The sequence below is a fragment of the Trichomycterus rosablanca genome, chromosome 14 (assembly GCF_030014385.1).
Source record: "Trichomycterus rosablanca isolate fTriRos1 chromosome 14, fTriRos1.hap1, whole genome shotgun sequence".
NCBI lineage: Eukaryota > Metazoa > Chordata > Actinopteri > Siluriformes > Trichomycteridae > Trichomycterus > Trichomycterus rosablanca.
The window spans coordinates 4,188,612-4,209,781 of record NC_086001.1 but is presented as its reverse complement, the minus strand read 5'-3'; the positions used below and the strand labels follow the sequence as shown (position 1 = coordinate 4,209,781).

The 21,170-nt window shown below is 40.9% G+C and overlaps 2 protein-coding genes across 2 annotated transcripts in view; one reads left to right on the top strand and one right to left on the bottom strand.

Annotated features, from left to right (window-relative positions):
• Positions 1 to 1,888, top strand: part of dnah6 (dynein, axonemal, heavy chain 6) — a 78,964-nt gene extending 77,076 nt beyond the window's left edge. The window contains exons 77-80 of the mRNA XM_063008776.1: positions 777 to 849; positions 1,088 to 1,239; positions 1,347 to 1,569; positions 1,739 to 1,888. Of these exons, the coding sequence (XP_062864846.1) occupies positions 777 to 849; positions 1,088 to 1,239; positions 1,347 to 1,569; positions 1,739 to 1,842 (552 nt within the window). The 3' untranslated portion in view covers positions 1,843 to 1,888. The remainder of the gene's footprint in view (positions 1 to 776; positions 850 to 1,087; positions 1,240 to 1,346; positions 1,570 to 1,738) is intronic.
• Positions 1,889 to 4,062: 2,174 nt separating this feature from the next.
• chrna8 (cholinergic receptor, nicotinic, alpha 8) overlaps positions 4,063 to 21,170 on the bottom strand; it is a 42,738-nt gene continuing 25,630 nt past the window's right edge. The window contains exons 4-10 of the mRNA XM_063009177.1: positions 20,062 to 20,171; positions 14,290 to 14,369; positions 13,489 to 13,656; positions 9,398 to 9,592; positions 7,409 to 7,495; positions 6,207 to 6,316; positions 4,063 to 4,566 (exon numbers count right to left, since the gene is read on the bottom strand). Coding sequence (XP_062865247.1) covers positions 4,063 to 4,566; positions 6,207 to 6,316; positions 7,409 to 7,495; positions 9,398 to 9,592; positions 13,489 to 13,656; positions 14,290 to 14,369; positions 20,062 to 20,171 — 1,254 coding nt within the window. The remainder of the gene's footprint in view (positions 4,567 to 6,206; positions 6,317 to 7,408; positions 7,496 to 9,397; positions 9,593 to 13,488; positions 13,657 to 14,289; positions 14,370 to 20,061; positions 20,172 to 21,170) is intronic.

The window sequence follows — 21,170 nt, the reverse complement described above, 5'->3', positions numbered from 1 at the left end:
TACACACTTTGTAAAAGATGATATTTATTTATTTAAGGAAGTTAACCAACAATATCACCCCTGTGGAAATGTTATTACCCCCTTGGTTACTTTATCAGCCCGTTCCACAAATTAAATTAATTAAGCTAATCAAACACAGTCAGGCTTGATTGCTGCAGCCCGGCAGAATATCACTTTCACTCATCTTAAACCCTTACATTCAAGTCAAGAGGTATTTTTATAGGGACACTATGTTCACAGAACACAATTTTTAGGACTCCACTACACCACAGTGAGAGCCATTATTTACAAATGTAGAAAAAAAGAAGAACAATAGAGAATCCAGCCATTTTCTGGAGTTCCTTCAGACCAAACTCATCACACCTTGTGGTTACAGACCTTGCCTCACTATGCACAGGACATGGCCTTGCCTCAGAGCAAGAAGGTCCTGGGTTCGATTCCCAGTTGGACCGGTCCGGGTCCCTTCTATGTGGAGTTTGCATGTTCTCCCGGTGTCTGTGTGGGTTCCCTCCCACAGTACAGATGTGTAAGTGAGGTGAATTGGAGACACAAAATTGGCCTTGACAGTGTTTGACATTGAACTTGAACTGATGAATCATTTGTAACTTGTAACGCCCTGTCATTAATAAATAACGTAAAATACCTTAAAAAAATAACTTTAATGGAATTTTCTACACCTGTTTTGTACCTGTGTTTTATATACTTTAATGTATATAAATGTGGAACAGTGGATGTGCTGTGTGATGTAACTCACCTTTTGTTGTGTGTGTGTACAGAGCTGGGTACACAGAGGGCAGCCCAAATCATTCTGGATCTCCGGGTTCTTCTTTCCTCAGGGCTTCCTAACAGGTAACTTTTCCTCCTTTTATTCCTCCTTCATTTCATTCACATCAACACGATTTTCCTGGTCAGGGTGCCAATCCAGTGCAGTGCTTCGGCCACCCTTACCCCCTCCCATCTCAGACCTAGCTGTGCTGTTGAGAGGCCAGGCATTCATGCACACATAACTGGCTGAGATTCAAACACGGATCTCTGAGCTGGTAGGCTACCTTGCTACCCAAACGTCTCATGTGTGTTCTGTGCACAGGGGCGTTGCAGAACCACGCTCGTAAGTACAACCTTCCCATAGACGAGCTCAGCTTCTGCTTCAACATCGTACCCGCGTACAGAGACCAGGGCTGCATAACAGAAGCCCTGAAGAACCTCAGCCCTGGTACTGAACTGAACTTGGACCAGGAGGTCAGTGCAGGACAGAAAGACAAAAAATTCAGATTTATACACATTAATATGTGTATAAATCAATATTTTAAAAAAAGATTTCATTTATTTTGTAAACCTGTGTGTAGCTCCCCGCTGTAGAGGATGGAGTTCTGGTACATGGGATGTTCATGGATGCGAGTCGCTGGGATGATGTGAACATGGTAATGCAGGATGCGTTGCCGCGGGTGATGAACCCCATGCTACCCGTAGTGCACTTTGAGCCTCGGCGGAACTACACACCTGACGAGTCTCTGTACCACGCACCGCTGTATAAAACCTCGGCCCGAGCCGGGACGCTCTCTACTACAGGTAAACATAACAACATTTTACAAACTGCTCACTCCTTACACCAACAGCTTCTACTTTTCTAAAAGGCTTTTCAGATGATTTTAAAATGGGAAATGGTCAGGTGTCCACATACTTCTGATAATTTAAACCCTGGTATGACTGACCCGTGTGTCTGCTGTGTCTCTCGCAGGACACTCCACTAATTTTGTGGTGACTGTAATGTTGCCATCCGACAGACCGAGTGATTACTGGATCTCCAAAGCCTCAGCGCTGCTGTGCCAACTCAACGAGTGAGCTAAAACCGTACGCTACATTCATGCAATAAAATACTTAGACATAATACGTTACGTTTTTAATTTATTATAATTATGCAATTAAAAGTATGAAAGTAAAGTTTGCCCGAAAGTATGTTGGACACCTCTTTTAATCACTGTGTTTCAAACACATGTATAATAAATATATGATGTACCCTTGTGCAAGTCAAAGTTTGCACAGTCTGCACAGAGCCCTGACCTAAACCTTATTTAACACCTTTGGGATGAATTGGAATGTGAATTTATAGCCGGGGCTTCTCATCAAAACTGGAGTGGAGGTCGTTGTAGCTTTAAGTTTGGTATTAATGCTCATGGTCTGAGAAACTCATAACCAGGTGTACACATAGTTTCGATAATATAATATATTGTGTATAAATATGAACAGCACATTAATTTTCAGATCTTTATTAAAGATTTATTTAAAATCTATAGTTTCTGATAAAATGCTTTTGTTACACAAATCCTGTACATAGAATTGAGATACTGGGAAAAAAAAAACAGTGGGGTCATTTCAGCTCAACTCAGTGAATGGTCACCACCTGACCATCTCAGAATCTCTTGAAATTTGGTCCATCTGTAGATGGGACCCATTTATGGAACAATCCAGCATATTTTTACAAATCTGTTAACTACGTCCAGATTTGCATTTCTTACCGTGACCCCAAAATGTGACTTTGCAAAAAATGCACAGTTCACAATCTTTGGTAAGAGAAGAGCTCCAGGGCTAGGTGTAAGTAAGATTATATTTCACCTGTATGTCATCTGTGCTTAAGTCTAAAATAATCCAAGCTTCTACAAAAATGCATTTAGATGTTAAATTTTAAGTGCAGTAATTCCTAATCTGCAAGCAGTAAGATGCAGTTTGTACCAGGTTGGAGCCTCAGGTAGGGAGACCTTTAGGCACAATGTTTGGAAATTGTTATTGTGTGATAGCTCAGCACCTGGAGGTGATGTGGTTTAAATGGGAATGGCCTTTAGCTAGTTGTTATAACAAAATAATTGCTGGAAAGTGTTATTTCTATAACTGTATAAATAATTCTTGTGGAATAGGATCACGGCTAAGGCTGCAAATCTGGAAGTAATCGTCAGATTTACAAAAACATGGTAAATTCGGGATATACTGCTAGCACACCAGTGCCGAGATTCTGAACTCCTCGGTTCGAAACTCGGCATTGCCACCGGTCGGCTGGGTGCCATCCAGCGGGCATAATTGGCAGTGCCTGCAGGGAGGGATGACCGGAATATGTGGGCATGGTCTTCAAATGCTGTGTAAGGACCCTGATTGGTGGATAGAGGCGCCTGTGCAGAGTGCATGGGTGGAAAAGAGTTCCGCTAAGGACATTGGGCGGGTCGGAGGAGGCGCGAGCAGCAATATACCCTCCGCAACTGCAAAAATCGGGGGTTTCCCAAGCAGAGTCTTCATATGGACAAAATTTCAAGAGATTCTGAGATAATTGGATTGATTTACTCACCCTGACTAATCAAAATTCACTTTAAAGAGTTATGCTGATTCGTCTATGTAGTTTTTAACTGATTCACACCGACTCAAATGTAATTCGCAGTGATAACATAGACTTATTTACAATGATATCTGAAACGCACTTCTACTAATTCACCATGTTTGACACACTCACACTCACTCCCACCAGTTCACACAGATATAAATCACTTTAGACTCGTACAAATTAATTCTGATTCTTAATAAATCACACAGGCTCCCACGTGGTCAAACTGATTCATTTACACAAACTCCGAACTTCAACATCAAATTAAACTTTTTACATTTGCACACGTTTACTCAAAAACTCACACTGACTTCAATTTGACTCCCAATGATTTACATTGACTTCTTATGTACAGTGACTCAGATGTGGAGCACACACATTCACACTCATTCCTATTGGCTCTCAGAGATTCATATTGAGTCACAGTGGCGCACACTGACATCAAACTGATATCAAACCTACCGTACCTGCAGTGACTCACACTGAATCATCACACTTCCATATCACACTTCTAATTACATGGTGGGAAACGTCACCAAAAAATCTATACAGAAGAACAAAGAATCAGAATTTAGACTCACTGAATCTTTTGGTGACTCACAGCAAATCTCACCTCTCACACTCAGGGTCGTGGTCAGTTTTCTATTTTCAACACATCAGATCTGTCTAAAAATAACAGTATCGCAACACAGAAATTATGTGAAGTCTTTGGAGACGGCCTCGATGAAGTTAGGGGCAGACATGAGGATGGCGAAGGTGCACACGATGGAGAAGAGCGAGAAGGCGACGAGGCAGAGGCGGTCCACCACTGCCGCCGCGAACTTCCATTCACCGCGCACTGCCTCTGCCTCGTCCTGAGCCCGGAAACGCTGCGCCAAGTACGAAACCTCGACCACGAGCCGCTGCAGCTCCCGCTGCTCCCCCGACAGAGCCGGGGCTGCCTCACGGTGCCCGGCGCTGCAGGACACACCGCACGACACACCCGAGTCGCTGCTGTTTGGACAACAGCTGCCGTCAGGTGAGTGAAAGCCGAAGTACAGGTTTGTGTGGCCGTTGGTGCCCATCTGGCTTGACATGGTGCCCATCTGGAGGCTGCTGGCACTGGAATGGTGGGCATAGCTGAAGGGCGATTTGCGCTCATCGCCCGGCTTTTTCATTCGCAAAAACCAAGCGCACCACTGCAGCAGGATCACCCGCACCTGACCACAGTACAGAGGAAGAGGTTGGCTGCTGTGTGGTTTATCACAGAGGATCGTAGCACGTTCAGGAACTCGTTACATGCAGTGACATTAAAGGTTTAGAACATTTTGCTTCTTTACAGTCATGCACGTTATACATATTAGCTTTACTACTTCTTTTTAGGCTGGAAATCTGATGCTGGATCTTTAGATCTTCTGGAAACTGAATCTGAGGAACATTAGCTAAGTCTGACCTGTTGCTTTTGGCAAATTGTCTTCAGATTTTCAAGGTTACATGGGTCCAAGTCAGGAGTTTGGTTAGGTCATACCAGCTCCCTTTTAAAGCTAGACATCTTGAGTTACTGTGGATGTTTGTTTGGGTCCGTTTCTTATTGAAATGTTTAGTTTTATGTTCTTGGTTGTTAAGATTCAATCCTCTGCTAATATATCCGGGTACTTTGCTCCATTCATGTTTCCTTGGATGTCATATTACGTTTCAGTACCATTTGTACTTCAGCTCAGGAAACTGTGCAAGAATTAGGCATGACAGATGCCTGTACTGGGCGGCACGGTGGCTAGCACTGTCGCCTCACAGCAAGAAGGTCCTGGGTTCGATCCCCAGACGGGGCGGTCCAGGTCCTTTCTGTGTGGAGTTTGCATGTTCTTTCTGTGTCTGCGTGGGTTTCCTCCGGAAGCTCCAGTTGCCTCCCACAGTCCAAAAACATGCAGTCAGGTTAACTGGAGACACTGAATTGCCCTATAGGTGAACGTGTGTGTGTGTGTATATGTGTGTGTGTCTGCCACAGGTGTCCAGGGTGTCCAGGGTGTTACTGTGTGCCTTGCGCCCATTAAAAAGCTGGGATAGGCTCCAGCACTCGTGCCCCTAATTGGATAAGCAGTTAAGAAAGTGAGTGAGTGAGTGAGTGAGATGCCTGTACTTAAGCTTAAAGGTACCTCAGCCCAGGAGTTATTAGTGGTTTAGCGTATACATTTATAATATAGTTAGTTAGTGGAGATTAAACGTCAAGGACGACTCATGTGCCATTTTCCTGTCAAAAACAGTTTTAATGGTCATATGCAGTTGTAGCCTAGTGGTTAAGATACTGGACAAATAAGCAGAAGGTTGCTGGTTCAAACCCCACCACTGCCAGGTTGCCACTGTTGGGCCCTCAATTGCTTAGATTAAGCTTAGACTAAGTTTGAATAAAAGCGCCTGCTCTTTCAGCTTTGGTTTGAGTCCAGTATAGACGGCACTTTGTGAAGTTGGCAACTTTCATGTTGATATATGGTACATTCTGTTGACTGTAAGGGGAGTTTGGCAGGTTTCACAGTGTGGGGTACACCTTCCCTCTTATTAGTATGTCCATTATAGCCATTTATTGTATAATATTAGCATATAAATGACATATTTCACAACACTCTTATAATTAAATATATAAATCATTATGCTCATTGTCTAACTAATCTTATCTAATTAAAGTTTCATGATGATCGACAGTAAAGAGCAGCATATCAATATAAATGGTATGCTAATTGTACTCAGTCACACAGTGTTTGACATATCGCTGGATCAAGTAATTTTATTTTTAAAAGAATCTAACATTAAATGGCACTTTCAGTTTTTGAAAGCTGTAGTTTATATTTTCAGATCTTGTACTTACCCATTTGGGCATTTTGCCTCCTTGTGGATCGTGATGGTGAAACTGCAGGACAAGGACGGTGACCACCACAGACAAGCCCACGATCATCATCGTACTAGCAAAGTACTGCGCTGCAAACGGAATTCAAAACCACATTTCCTGTGATTACTGATTTACACCATAACATTACATTTACAGCAACTGCACACACTTTATGGACAAAAGTATCGGGACACCCTTCTAATTACTGAATTATTGTGTTTTAGTCACAACCATTTCTAACAGGTGTAATAAATCAATTATATGATGGAAATTATGCTTAAAACTTTGCAGGAACAGTTTAGGGAAGGATCTGTCCTGTTCCAGCATGACTGTGCCCCTGTGCACAAAGCAAGTCTATAAAGACAAGAAGAAAATCTCGATTTGAAGAAACTCCAGCGTCCAGCACAGAGCCCTGACCTCAGCCCCAATAAACAGCTGAGGAATGAACCGGAACATCAACTGAGGCTTTCATTACTAACATTACTAACATATTGGTTCTTTAAAACCACACGTGTGTATTTTTGTATCTAGATGTTTATTTGTAAATACATGTGTATATATATATATATATATATATATATATATATATATATATATATATATATATATATATAATGTCTGTGTGTACATACACGTACCGTCAAGGAGATGCTCAAAAATTTCGTTTTGCACTGTGCAATGACAATAAAGGCATATAGGCAGAAATTCCCACATACATACATCAAAGTCTTTCGAGTAGCCTTCACAAAAGGGTGGCTGGTGTTTTAGCTGAAAAGACCATGTAAAGCTCCCTATATTTTAATATGATTTGTTTTAAAATGGGATGTCCAACAAGCTCATGCTTAGGTGTAAAATATTTTGCCTCTACCATGTTGGAGGCACCTACACTGTTAAAAAGCTCATTTCCAGGTGAATTTAAAATGAATTTAAAATGTAAAAATTGACTGTGTATTTTAAGCTTTACATATTAAGTAAAAAAATCTGACATTTTGTCATGAAATTTTGAGTTCTGTTAAACGTTTGACTGTTTATTTTCATTGGTTTTACTTTAACATAGTGCATAACTAGTGCTGTTTTTTGCTCTGTAGATAGTGGAAACAGACCTTAAGGTAACTTATAAGACTTTTATTTATTGTCATAAACTATATAAAGTAAACGTGATGAGAAACATAAAGACATGCCTATTAGGGGCACGGAGTCCGAGGTGGCGGGCATGATCTCAGCTACCAGCAGCATGAATACGGTAAGTGACAGCAGCACAGTGATTCCTGATGGGAAAGAACAACAACAACAACAAAAAATCTGATGTGAATAAACTGTAGTTCAGAGGTTTGGGTTCATGTTCATGTGTCCATATATTTTTTACCAAATCTATTTGTTCAGAACTAACTAAGGCCAGTTTATTGTTGGTTTTCTGACAGTAAGCTGGGTCAAATGTGCATACAACTACTTTATAGAACTTAATTAATTATTTATATTTAAAATCCTAATGCAAGGCCCATATAAATAGGGCTAGTTTGATCTATTACCTATTGAAAAGTACTTAAAATAGTGGTCTGTTGCCAAAATCACAAAAAAAAACCACCTTTTTTTTAAAGGACATTTATCTGAATGGTCCATTGTAGTCATAAGAACCAAGAAAGAAAAGAAGAAAAAGATCGTCTGCATACATTAGAAGCTGCAGAAAGTGGGGTATAGTGTCCAGCTTTACATCACTTTGGGATTAAAGGCTGTCATGCAGGAAAGAAGTTTCTGCTTCAGCTTTATTCAAGCTTTAGTGCTAAATTTGAAGCCGGGATTATTTCTTGCACTCACGCGATGAAAAGACAGCTTGACTGTAGATGGTTTAGATCTGGGCTTTATATTTTAACCCATTTAATGACTGGAGTTTATTGCACATGGAAGCATCAGATCTCAGCTTTGGAAATTGATCTCAGCAATTTATGGTGCAAATATGAAGAGGATCAGAAGAGGTCGATAATTTTACCCCAAAAAACACAAAGGGGTACCACTTAGTATTTTTTTGTATTTTGGTAAAAATTTTAATGTTCTCTGATCATGTTCATATTTACACCATAAGTTACAGAGATGATGATGTACAGGTGAGTAAAGTTTTATTCTCCTACCATGTTGGAGAGTGGAGATCTCGACACCTTCAGATCCACCATAAACCTGAATATTTAGTGTCTATAATACAGTGGAAATGTGATGCCCAGATCTCAGCTTTAGAACAAAATAGAAACATAAGAACTCCAACACTGTCTCCATCTGATCACCAATAACATGTGGTGTGATTATAAAGAGGATCAGAAAAGGTCAATAATTTTGTCCAAAAAAACACAAAGGGGTACTGGGGTGAAATTCCTGACCCGCTCTGATCTTCTTTATATTCTCACCATGAGTTACTGACACTATGATATAAACATGAGCAGAATTTGGGTTTCCTGTCATGTTCCATCACTGAGATCTGGGCATCTCATTTCATCCCATTTACTGACTAAAGTTTATTGTAGATGGAAACATCAGATCTCAGCTTTGGAACATGATAGAAAAATAAAAACAGCACCGCTGTCTACATCCTGATCTCAGTAACTTATGGTGCAAATATAACAAAGATCAGAAGAGGTCGATAATTTTACCCCAAAAAAGTTTTGTCCTCCTACCATGATGGAGAGTGAAGATCTCAACACCTTCAGATCCACCATAAACCTGAATATTTAGTGTCTATAATACAGTGGAAATGTGATGCTCAGATTGTAAGTTTTGGAACAAAATAGAAACACAAGAACTCCAACACTGTCTCCATCTGATCACCAATAACATGTGGTGTGATTATAAAGAGGATCAGAAAAGGTCAATAAATTTACCCCAAAAAACACAAAGGTATTAGTATTTTTTGGGGTGAAATTCCTGACCTGCTCTGATCTTCTTTATATTCTCACCATGAGTTACTGACACTATGATATAAACAGGAGCAGAATTTGGGTTTCCTGTCATGTTCCATCACTGAGATCTGGGCATCTCATTTCATCCCATTTACTGACTAAAGTTTATTGTAGATGGAAACATCAGATCTCAGCTTTGGAACATGACGGAAACATGCATTTCAAACTCAGTAATTGATCTTTTTTTGGCTTGAGATGTGTGTGTGTGTGTGTGTGTGTGTGTACCCAGCGAGATCTTTTCTCCCGAGTCGGCGGGCAGCAGGAAGACGAGCAGTGCCAGGCCTGAGATGAGCACACATGGGATCAGCAGGTTGAGCCCGTAGTACAGCGTTCTTCTCCTGATGGTAACTGTGTAGGTCACGTCAGGGTACGGCTCCTTACAGCACTCATAATACAGTTCATTACGCTTCCCCGGGACCCCTGCAAACACACATGCACACACAAGCACACACACAAAAACACTGTAATCATTTTTTATTGCTGTTATATAACACTTCATTACCTTCATTACACTTAACCGAAATGAAGGGAGGCAGGGAGGCTCATAGCTACACCACACACAGACAAAGCCCAATAATGCTGGAGTTACAGCTACTGACAATAACAATCACTCATCCATTCATTCCTTTATTTATTCCTTCATTCATCATCAGTAACTGCTTTATTCTGCTAAGCATCACAACCTGAACCAGAACTGCTGGTCATGAGACTGGAATTTATCCTGGACATGGTGCAAATCTACTGCAGGTCATCACATGTCATTTTATCCAGTTTTAGCTCAATATAACTTCATTTTCAGTTTATTCCAGTTTTGCAAGACTCATATATGAAAATTTGCATGCCGAATTAATGAATTGTGGCCCAACGTGTTCACAAAGCTTTACACATGCTGATTTTGTTGGCAATCTGCAGTGCTTGGTTTGAGTTGCTGTCAGCAAGCTAAGCTAACTCGGCCCCAGTAAACAATCATTAAAGGTAAATATAAAAGAAATAAACAATTTACACTGTTTACCAGCTCTTTTCCAGAACCTTGAGAGGAAGAAAAGGCAGCTACAAATGTAAAAAAATGTGGCAATAATGCTTTTTAAAGGTTTTACCAGGGGGTGGCACAGTGGCTCGGTGGGTAGCACTGTCGTCTCACAGCAAGAAGGTCCTGGGTTCGATCCCCAGGCGTGTGCGGAGTTTGCATGTTCTCCCCGTGTCTGCGTGGGTTTCCTCCGGGAGCTCCGGTTTCCTCCCACAGTCCAAAAACATGCAGTCAGGTTAAACGGAGACACTGAATTGCCCTATAGGTGAATGTGTGTGTATGTGTGTGTGTGTGTGTGTGTGTGTCTGCCCTGCGATGGACTGGCGTCTGTCCAGGATGTTACTGTGTGCCTTGCGCCCATTGAAAAGCTGGAATAGGCTCCAGCACCACCCCCCTCCCCCTGGGACCCTGATTGGATAAGCGGTTAAGAAAGTGAGTGAGTGAGTAAGGTTTTACCAGGGTTGTGGTGGGTCTGTTTCCCCTGAATCACTGGGCACGATGCAGTAACAGTAACACACCCCTGATGAGACACCAATCCATCGTGGCCACAATCATGACAGAAGTGCACGTTTGGCAAACACAATCTCATTACCTATGGGCACAATTTCTTTTTCTTTTTTTGGTTTTACTTTTCATGTCCTTCAAGGTGTCTGAGCTTCGACCTTTTCCCTCAAATCTTTAGCAAACAAATCAATCACAGTAAACCCCCCTGTGCTTCCTGCTCTTGTTTATTTCACGTGTTGATATTTGCTTTTCATTTTCTAATTTTCACTGTGTAAGCAGGAGGATTTATATTTACACACATTTCCTTCCATTGGGCACGCTTGGCATCTTAAGCATCAGACAGACTCGCTAAATCAAATCTCAGAGCCGCTGGTTAATTATTAGACATGAAAATCTAAAGCCGGCGCTTCAAATCCTGAAAGTCTCACAACATTCGACTCTAAATCTGCAGGAATCCATTCAAAAGCCAGATCAGACAAAGCTTGTTCTCATAGATCTAAACTACAGATAAAGCTGAGATTACCTACTCTCAGCAGATACACAATATCTGCCATTCAAGTAAGCTCCCTGCCGGTCGACAGCAGAGCTGAGATTCAAACTCAAGAGCCCAAGATCTCAGTTATTTCAGCTCCTCTACGTTACTGGAAAAGCTTTTATTTGAGTGATTAGAACGAACAGGGCTGCAGTAATCAAGTCTAGGTGTGTCTCACCTTATTGAACACAATTTCTGATTAAATGTGGTTCAGTGATTGAATTAGTAGAGGAAGCCCTGCACTGAGCAATAATCAGCCTGATTCTGCCGGCGCAGACAAAACTGCTCGGCGTAAAAAAAAAATCTCTTTGGTCTTGATTATGGCTCGCTGGTCTTAATAGGCACAATATGACATCAAAATCTCTCTGTGTCACCGCAGCTACGAGGCTCATCTAAAATCCTCCCAGAGGGTGGCGATGGGTGAGCATACTATATACGGACTAAAGTATTTGGACACCTGACCATGAGCTTGTCAGACATCCAATTTCAAAATCAAACATTAGGGCAGTTGAAGCCTAGCGGTTAAGATACTGAACTAGTAATCAGAAAGTCGCTGGTTCAAGCCCCACCACTACCAGGTTGCTGCTGTTAGGCCCTTGAGCAAGGCTCTTAACCCTCAATAGCTTAGACAGTATACTGTCACAGTACTGTAAGTCGCTTTAGATAAAGGCGTCTGCTAAATGCTGAAAATGTAAATGTATAGTCACCACTTTTCTGAGAGGCTTCTCACAAGACTTTCGAGTATATCTATGGGAATCTGTGCTCATTTAGTCAGAATGAATCATTTGTACTGCTGAGCACTGATGTTAGTCAAGAAAGCCTTGTTGATGTTCCAGTTCATTCCAAACCTGTTCATTAAGGCTGAGGTCAGGGCTCTGTACAGGACAGGGGTTTTCTTTATAGAGCTTGCTTTGTGCACAGGGTTACAGTCATGCTGGAACAGGAAATGTTCTTCCCTAAATTGTTGATGCATATAATTTCCATTATATAACTGATTTACTATTGTGGCTAAAACACATGAATTAAAAAATTAGAAAAGGTGTGTCGCAGCATGATATTCCACTAGCACACCAGCACCGAGTTTCGGAACTCCCCGGTTCGAAACTCGGCGTTGCCACCGGTCGGCTGGGTGCCATCTGGCAGGCATAATTGGCAGTGCCTGCAGCAGATACTAATTGGCCACCGTATCTGCAGGGTGGGGGCCGGACTCTGTGTCGGTGGGTGGGGTCTTCATACGCTGTGTAAGGGGCGAGAAGAGGAGGGCTGTACATGTGTCGGAAGAGGCGTGTACAGCGACGTGCTCTCCTCGGATGCAATCTGGTATCTCTCAGCAGCGGAAGACAAATTGAGTGCGCTAAATTGGGAGGAAAATGCAAAAGAAAAAATTAGAAGAGGTGTCCCAATACTTCTGTCCATATAGTGTACTCCATTCCCTATAAACAATATAGACATGCAATGTTGTGTTTATTTACCCAGCCACAAGACCTTTCTCTTTCATCTTTTAAATCTAAGCAGAACATCATTATACCACCGTTACACCGAGGGCTTGTTTGTGTTTTTGCAGCACTGATTAATGATGGGACACGTCTGTGTATTTGCAGAATCTTATTGAAGAATCTGACACCGAGCACACATGATATCAAACAGCCCGTCATATAAAACTGGATGTGATATTTGTGAATATTCTCACAAAGTGGGACAACTAATGATCTCATAAGCTGACTGAAATTGCACAGCATGAACACGGCTTAACTCAGAGGGCAAGTTTCTTTCTTTCTTCGCTCAGACAAGGTCACTTGGTGTTGACTAACTTTCCTTCAGTAAATAAAAACTTGTTCACTGCACTGTAGTGAAGTTTTGATGTGTGTACTGACAGCCGTGTCGATTTTCTTTAATTGGATCTTATGTGACATTTATCAGCTCCTCTGTTCTTCATTTCTAATCCAAAATTAAACACACAGCCGATTTCAGCACCCAGTAATATCAGTCCTGCTTTTGTGCCTTATTAAACATTTCTGTCCATGAAGACAGACAGTTGTGGAAGAAGTCTGGCAGTGTATGGATACACAGATCCGCACAACTGTACTGGTTGTACTTGCTTTGCATGTTTCTGTATGTGATCATGTGTATGTGGTAATAGTAGGGTGGATCTCGTAGAGTTTATTGATGATATAAGTTTCTTATTCTTTTTGCCAAGCTTGCGATCAGATGGTGAAGTAAGGCCATTGTTGGGTATGCTGTGTCTTAACTCACCCACTAAGTCCCACTCTCCATTAGGAATGTAGGTGGAGATGTCCACCTCCTGCATCTGCAGGTCAATCAGCCAGCCGTTGTAGGTCCAGGAGCCGAACTTCAGGTCACACTTCTGCACATCAAATGGAAACCAGCGCACGTCGATGTAACACGTGCTCTTCAGAATACCTGACACACACACACACACACACACACACTTTGTTACACACATGTATGCTACTCAATATCGCCACAAGTATGTGGACACCTGTCCAATAACTTTATGTTATGTATGAAAGTCAGTGGGTGCTTAAAGTTTACTGTGGGCGAAGCGATTCAAAGGTCAGAGGCTTCACTGTTGGGCCCCTCAATGAGGCCCTTAACACTCATTTGCTTGCATTGAAATAGTTTAAGGAAAAAAGCATCTGCTACATGTCTTTAATGTAAATGATTTGCAGCTATAACAGCCTCTTCTCTTACTTCTTGGAAGGCTTTCCATAAGACTTCACTAAAGTGTGCCAGTTGAGGTTCTCCACACCTATCTTGTCAAACCGTGTCTTTATGTCTGAACAGTCCTGCCAGGAAAGGATGTGGGTGTGGCTAAAATACTAGAGCTTAATAATTAGGAGGGGTGTCCAAATGCTTTTGCTCATGTAGTGTATGGATAGTACCAAAATTGGCAAAAACATACAGAGGAACTTACAAAAAATACAAATCAAACAGGAACACGCTTCAGTTACATTTAGGTCATTAGAATTTTTAGGAGGTTCTAATAATAAAAAAAAAAATACTCAACAGCATTAGTGCCAATAGTGACATTACCTGGTGGTATATATTGGCATGATCCTGATGAATTCACCAGCACATTAGTGTGGAACGTGGCATCAAACCTCTCATCAGCGCTGAGAAGAACATAAAAGGAAGAAAATATTATTTGCATTTATATTGTACATGGTATAAATACGCTACATGTCCAACAGTATGTGGACACTCCTGATGATAATCGAGTTCAGGTGTTTCAGTCACACCCACTGATAACAAGTGTGTAAAACAAATGACATGCTTACATGTTACCAATAGTGGTAACAGTTTAGATGTAATCCATTCCTGTTCCAGAATGATTATGCCCCTGTCACAAAAGTCCATAAATACCAGTTTGACCCTGACCCCAAAGCTGCTGGATTGAAACTAGAATGAATTAGTACCTAAATTGTGAGTGGCTGGTCCTACAAATGCTCTTTTGATTGAAAATGCACAATTCCCCCAGACCCAATCCAAAATCTTGTGGAACGAAAAAAAACGTGAAGGAGACCTCAGTGCTCATAAATTTGGAATTGGCTACATAAAAAGCTAATGGTAAAGCGTTCACATACTTTTGGCCAAATGAAAAAGTTCCTTTCAGACTGTGTTATTAGTACACATTTTTCAGTACCAGTAACCACAGGATTTTCTAACATTTCCATAAAATCCTTTTGGTTTAAATGTTCAGTAGAAGCTCCAGTGCTTTGTACCTGCATTATTCACCAGCTTATTCATTATTAATCGTACCTGCCCAGATATTAAGCTTCCTGGCTGATACAGTAGGTGAATGCTAATTTAAAATGAAATAGCCTTTGATGTCAGTATGTACGGGGGTTAATGGTGCAAGTTCTGATGTCAAGCAGCACAGATGCATGTTGGTTAGGGGTCAGGGATGAGAAATCATTACTGGATTTACCTGCCGTCCAGTTAATCTGTAATTGTACATGATCAGACAGCTTTCAGTTCAATTTAATTTTGTGTTTGTATGATTTGTGTAAATCCTATTTATTTAAATTATCCTCCAGGCCACCAAAAAGAGGATGGGGGTCCCTGCTGAGTCTGGTTCCTCTTAAGGTTTCTTCCTGTAATTTTAAGGGAGTTTTCCTTGCCACAGTTGCCCTCAGCTTGCTCAATAGGGTTTTTTTTTTTCTGTTGGTCCTGGATTCTGTAAAGTTGCTTTGAGACAATGTTCATTGTAAAAAGCGCTATATAAATACATTTGACTTGACTTCCCCCCACTGATGGATGGATCCATGATGGATGGATGGAGGATCTAGATTCACCACTAATTGATTAAATTAAATCAATTCTTTAATTTATGGATGGGTGATTGGATGGATGAACATATAAATGCAATAAATAAAGAAATGGATCAGTGGGTGGATCAACAGATAGATAAATGGATGAAAGGACAAACATATAATATCGGTGATCCATAGATGGTTGGTTTGGTTGCCAGATATGGACAAATAAATAGCTGAATCAGTGGCTGGATGGCTGGAGGATGAATTGGTAAATGAATATATGGATTAACAAGCGGATGGATGGATGGATAAAGTTTTTCATACAATGAACCAATTTTATGCACCCTCACACCTTTAAATCCAATTAAAACTTCTTAAAATCATAAGTTATTAGACACCCACCAGCTTAATCTACATCTCTCTCAGCCAGTCAGACCTTCATCCTTTTTAACTCTGTATGAGTCCTATATGTCAGAAAGGTCAAGCTGTCTTCAGCACATTTAGGGATGAATGCCCTCCTCAGACGACCCCACGATCCACCCTTGCTGCACGGCAATGCCAAACACGCACTTTCTTCTGATCTTACGCCAGCAGGCTACTCCTTTACCCCGCTGCTACTCCTCATCGTTTCCTGTTAATGCAGGAGCATGCTAAGCTAGCTGAGGTAAAAGTTTAATGCTGACGGAACATCTGGAACATCCGGTTGCCAGCAATATTGAAGAATTCTGAGTGATTTATTGATTTGTTGATTTTGTAAGTCTTCAGCTTTCTGCAATGCGTAGATCTACTAGCAGCAAACCAGCTCCAGAGCTTCACACTACCTGTGGCATGAATACCTCATCTTATCTTACAATAATATATTACTCATATTTACATGTCCTATAGTACAATACAAAGGTGCATTCTGTATATATAAGGTGCAATATGTAATATTCATATTTTCATGTATATATTCATAATAATATAACTACCGTAAGTACATCACTTGCTTTTAAAAAGAATCGTTTAGTGTAAATAACTACACACTAAGCCTGCAATTTTCATCCAGCAGCTCAAAGTCTGTAGCTAACGTTTTTTAAAATGTTTTCACTTAGTTGTTTTTTCAGTTTTTACCACCTTTCTCTCATACTGCTGTAACAAGTTAATTCCCTCAAGAGGATCAATAAAGTCATATCTTATCTTCTCCAAACATAACTTTTGGTTACTGTAGCTCTCATCCAGTAGACTTTTTCTTTATTGGCCAAGTATGTGGATACACACAAGGAATTTGGTTCCGGCTGATGGTATCTGTAGTATATATACGTACAGTATACAAGCAATGTACAAGTTGCAGACAATGCACAAGAAAATTAAACATTAAACACAAAAAATATACAAACTATAAGACTATATACAGGCAATATATAGAAAATGTATAGACGTGTGCATGTATGTATGTACAGTATTTAGTGACCAATGTATGTATGTACATATAAGCAGAGGTACACAATATATGGTAACATACCAATGGCAATATACAGTAATATACAGATAATGTAAGCTAGCAGCGTGTGGAATAATTAAAAAATAATTAAAAAAAATAATTTAAATAAAATTGAGGCTGTAATGGTGGTGTCTATATTATCGCTATGGTTTTGGAATAGTCATGTTAGTTTGTTTGGGCAGCCACATAATTTCATGTACGAGTTGTAATTTCATAAACAAAGTGGTTTGGTAGGTGTTCTTGTTTCCGAGCGTCATTATTATTTGGGCAGCAGAAAGTTGTAGCTTGATGTATGATTAATAACAAGCGGGTATAAAACTTTTCTTCTAACACGCCGACCTCCTCTCACTTTCACTTCTCATCTCTTTCAACCCTTTTTAACTTTTTTGAACTCTGGAAAAGCACCTGGAACATTCTGCATCAAATCTGTTTGATATTTCCGCCTGAAAGAGAAATCTAAAGCAGTCAAAGTTTGGAAGAGTCAGGAAGAATGGGTACGTTTCTAAAACTGTGAATAGGAACCGAACATCAGAGAAATTCCACCACCGTGGTGCTACAGATGAGAGGGTTACAGGCTTCAGAAGAAATAAAAAAGACATTGGATCAGAAATGTTGTACAGAATAAACAAAGTTCACATTTATTTCCTCGTGCTGGTGAGACTCGCTGCTCACACGACACTCTCGCTGGCATGGGAGTGTGGCGGGATGGCACACGCCTCCTCCTCCTCCGCCTGAACCTGCCGGGCACATCTTTTTTTTCAGAGATTGCTGTGCCACCTGAACGCCATGTTTTCATGCTGCACATGTTCTGTTTGAGTTCAGTTTTCTTGTTTTTCGTTCATTTTACTAACTGATTTACCTTGGTCAGGGTTGTGGTGGGTCTGGTTTTAGTAGGAAACACTGGGGGCAAGGTAGGAAAACCCTGGACAGGGTGCCAATCCTTTGCAGGGCTTTGGCCACACCCAATCAGAAATAGACAGTCATGAATGTGTAGACACCTGGCCGTCTGCATGATTTTCAGCATTGTTCACCACCACCGCTGATATCCGGGGTCGAATCTCAGCGGTGGTGGTGGTGAACAGGATGTTTGTTTGTTTATTAGGATTTTAACATCATGTTTTACACTTTGGTTACATTCATGACCGAAACGGTAGTTACTTGTTACACAAGATTCATCAGTTCACACAAGGTTATATCAAACACAGTCTTGGACAATTTTGTATCTCCAGTTCACCTCACTTGCATGTCTTTGGACTGTGGGAGGAAACCGGAGCACCCGGAGGAAACCCACACAGACACGGGGAGAACATGCAAACCCCACACAGAAAGGACCTGGACCGCCCCACCTGGGGATCAAACCCAGGACCTTCTTGCTGTGAGGCAACAGTGCTACCCACTGAGCCACCGTGCCGCCCGAAAACGGGATGTCAGAGGGTCCATGTGAACATGTTTGGACAGAAGTGGCTCAGAGGGTCAGGGGGTTTAAGCCCCACCAACGTTGCCTAAACTGTATCCTGATTTGGTTGGAAGTTGCTTTGGATAACAACCCTCTGCCAAATGCCAAAAAATGAAAGTAAGATGAATGTTGGGTAAAAAGTCTTTCCTCCGCTCGCGCTTTCCCGTTTTTAATCTCCTGACTTTTTTATTTTTAATCTTACATCTATCTTCTGGCACACGTCTCAGAGAAAATTAATTACAGTCTCGGAGTCATCATCCTAATTTATACTCCTTTTATGGTCAGATGGTCAGTGTGCAGCATCTAGTGAAGTGATTATTTAAAATGAACAGATCAGTTGATGTTGATCAAACAGTTTCTAAAAGACGTTACCACATTTACAGTCCAAATACAGACATGATTATGTTTATTATGGCTTTGGCGAGCCTCCCCTTCATACTTCTTTCAGGAGAATCGTGGAATCTCAGATGTCGTAACGACTGTCCCAACACCTGATTATTCAGCGAGATTGTTAGATTGAGTCTTGATGCTATTTGGATCAGGAATCCACGACTCTAGTCTTCCAGGAAAGTCTTAAGAAGGTATTTAGATCTGATAACAATAACAGTCAGAAGATGAATTTACATGATGCTAGGATTGTGGACATCCATCTATCCATCCATCTTACCTTAAGGTCCTCAACTCTTGATTGCATAAATTGTATTCAGACATAATTGTAAGTCGCTTTGATTAAAAACATTTGCTAAATGCTGCTAAAGTACAAAATGTAACATATATTAAGTATCTGGACACCTTAATTATGCATTTGTTGTTCAAATGAACATTGAAATCTGGCCACAAATGTCACAAGATTAGGGCTGCCACTAACGACTATTGCCACTAACAACTATTTTTCTATCAGTTAATCTATCGACCATTTTTATCGATTAGTCGATTAATCTAACGATTAATTCTCCTTCTAAAAATTCAATTCAGAATCTCATTTAAGCTTCTTTTATTTTAACAACAAACTGTACGGCATAATAATATGGCACAAAACTAAATGTAAACAGGGTTTATGTCCATATTATCAAATTCTTAAGTGCTCCATATTAAACAAAGTGCAGCACGTGTTTATGGCGTTCTGTACACAAAGCAAAGTGCTTAAACTTATAGCAGAAAGGTGGGCACGTCTCATTAAGTCCAACGTACAGTAACGACAGAATGAGCCCAGATTCTAACCTACACATTCACTCAAAACTTACTTTACATTCTAAGCGACGTAAATGAAGTGGTAAGTGTTTCACATGAGAAGCTTTTTGCACTGTGAGCGCCGCGGCAACCGCAAAAATTGCGAGCGCAATGCAGCAAAGTGTGCGGCGGTTTTTAAGACTGAGCTTAATGATGCCAAACAGTGACTGGACCAAATGTGACTCAGGTCATGCACGCAGCAAGTAGTGCTGAGGGAAAGCATATGAAATTAAAAATCATTTATAAACATAGTTTTAAACACGATGCATCGACTAGGTCGACCAATCGTGGCAGCCCTACACAGGATGCTCAAAATGTCTGTATCTTCCAGTGGGATGACGATCCAAAAGAAGTATCTCGGTCCAGATGTAAAATGTTACCTGTTGTACAGAAGGATGTCTGGCGTCCAGATCTGATTGGATGGGAAGCGCAGATTATTAACGCCTGGGTAGTTCTCTGGGTTCCAGCTTAGATAAACATCTGTCCAGCCCTACACACACACACACACACACACACACACATTCAGTAAACACATATTGCTGTTATCCAGCTGGGGCACAAACACAAAATCTCACCCCTGGGACTCAGAACAAACTCATACATAAACAATCATATACAGCTCTCACAAACCAATCCAAAGTGCCCTCTTCTGCCAAATTCCTCACACTGGCCAAGAAGTGCCACAAAAAAGCACTCGCCCCTTCAACATGTGTAAATTCACCAGATGCTGTTTTTACACCAGCCAGCAGTGGATTCACACAGAGCCATAGTGTGACTGAGGAGTCATGTTTATATCATGTTTGTTACATCACTACTCATGCCAGCATCACACCAAGACAGCAGAAGTCACTGTTGAAATGGCATTGAGGAAGAACTATATCTGACCCTCTCTTCCTCACACACGACCCTTCGCAGTGTTGGGCTAATGTATTAGAATGCTGCGACACCCAAGTGCCTATGTAACATTATTTGATTTGCTAAAAACTGGACTCATATGAATAAAAAATGGAACTAATCTCCATTTACTATCGTTTACTCTTGCCGGTAGGTGAGAAATAAATGCTGAAGACCTTTATCCAGCCTTAGCAGTCATACAAATATTAAGAATGCATTACATAAGAATGAGAAGTTGATAATACTGTGTCTATTTTTATAAGAAAAACAGACGAATGACCATAAATATAAAATTAGATAAACACACTAATCAATAACACACTACAATTATTATTCATGGCCTTTTAGGGGTTTTAAACTGTGGAGCGGAGGCTGTTATAACTGCAAAGAAGAAGCTTACTTCATAATGATGCGTGTCCACATATATTATCGCCATATAGTTCATACAAAGTCTTTCACACAGTGCCTTTATTAAGTGGTCTGATGTCCTCTGTAGCCTCAGGGACCGGCTGGCCCGATCAACGGTCATTACACAGTATGAATGCTGTATGTGGTGCATTTGTGCCAACCACACAGTATACACACTTTTATTGCC